Source organism: Egretta garzetta, unplaced genomic scaffold (assembly GCF_000687185.1).
Source record: "Egretta garzetta isolate BGI_Z169 unplaced genomic scaffold, ASM68718v1 scaffold577, whole genome shotgun sequence".
NCBI classification, from domain to species: Eukaryota; Metazoa; Chordata; class Aves; order Pelecaniformes; family Ardeidae; genus Egretta; species Egretta garzetta.
The window spans coordinates 65,987-67,591 of record NW_009260138.1 but is presented as its reverse complement, the minus strand read 5'-3'; the positions used below and the strand labels follow the sequence as shown (position 1 = coordinate 67,591).

The window sequence follows — 1,605 nt, the reverse complement described above, 5'->3', positions numbered from 1 at the left end:
GGGGAGTTTGTCTGCGACGCCGGCGGGGACTCTGTCTTCTACACCATCACCGTGGCAGGGGGGGGCAATGCAGACGGGTTGGCGAGGTCACATCTTGGGGGGCTTTCTTTGGTGGTGCAGGGTGCCACAGCATGTGTCGCTGTCGGTGCCGCTGTTGCTGCTCTGGGGTCGGGGATGCTCCTCAGGGATGCTCTTGCTGGGTCCTCGCCATCAGGTTGGGCGGCCAGGGTCTTTGTGGCAGCTCTGGGGTGTGAAACCACCCAGATTGATTGGCAAAGGGGACAGATTGCTCTGTTGGTCCAAAATGCTCGGGTGCCCGAGGGCTGGCACCCAGCACCCCCACGCTGGGGTGTTTGCCGGACCTCTCCCACAGGCAGTAAACAAGCCCCCCTGTGAGTTCCTAAAAATAGCGGGTACGAGCTGCCGGCACCTGGCGTGGGGTGACTTGCGGTCGGACATCGCTCTGACGGATGGTGTTAATTGCTGGCCTGAAAATTAGCGGTTGCCTGGTTACTGAGGGTTGGGTGGCGTTTGCTGGGTGCAGGCAGGGGCGGGTGTCCCGCGGCGGCTGCCCCGGCCGTGGAGCGGCTGCTGCTGGAGGATAATGAAAGCTGAAAGCGAGTGAAAGACTTCCCCTTGCTGTTCCTGAAACGCACGATCCTGCAACCACAGGAAGGTCACCGGGGGCAGAGCTAAAGCCCAGTTAAAAGGCTCTGTGACCGCAGCGGTAAAACCTCTCCGTGGTGTTAATACGTGGCAAAGTGCTGAAGTTGACGGCAGAGGATGTAGAAGTGAAGATGGGATGAGTGATGAGAGACACTGGAAGAGTCAGTGAAGTGGTGACCGCCAGGAGGGTGAAGAAAGGAGGGGTTTAGCGTGATAAAGGCGAAGTCGCCAGGGGGAAGGACAGGCAGCTCGTGCTCTGGGCAGAGGCAGGAGGCACCGTCCGCCCCGCATGGAGAGCTTGGCTTCCCTGGGGTGGGAGGGGGAAACACCATCTGCTGGAGCTCAGCCTGTCAGCTGAGCAGCTTTGCATAGCTTAGATGGAAGGGTCTTAGAGAGGCTGGCTCGGTTTGACCGGGATTTGGCCATTGGTGTCACCAGCGGGGCTCGCTGTGGGTGCTGGGAGGCTCAGGCTGGCACCCCTCTGGCACGAGTGCCAGGCTGGCTGCTGCAGGCAGCGCTGCCCTGGCACGCCTGGGTTTCCCCGAGGCATCCCAGCTATCCCCCAGGGGCTGCTGTGGCACAGAGCCCACCTGCCTCAAGCCTGGCCACCCCCGCACGCCTCTGGGTTCTCCCGGCTTTTCCGGCAGCTGCCAAGCGCCGGGGCTCCCTCGGAGCCGGCAGCAGGGCTGGGGCCAGCGCGGTGCTGCCCACTGAGGGCTGGCACATCTCCCCCTCCTCGCTTCAGTGCCGTTCAACATCTCTAGCTGCACTTCAGCGACATGATTGCTTTTAGCAGGCCCAGGGAGCCAGGCAGCCGCCAAGCGTTTGATCAGGGAGCCGGGCGGATGGAGGCTCAGCGTGGTGCAGGTTGAATGCTGCAAACTGGCGCCGTGCCGCTCCCAGGCGCTGCGGGGCTGCGGGGAGCTCCCGAGCCTGGGC

General features: G+C 63.0%; 1 protein-coding gene across 1 annotated transcript in view; it reads left to right on the top strand.

The window, feature by feature from the left end:
• Positions 1 to 1,605, top strand: part of OBSL1 (obscurin like cytoskeletal adaptor 1) — a 21,131-nt gene that overhangs the window by 4,757 nt on the left and 14,769 nt on the right. Inside the window, 1 exon segment of the mRNA XM_035897090.1 lies at positions 7 to 58. Coding sequence (XP_035752983.1) covers positions 7 to 58 — 52 coding nt within the window.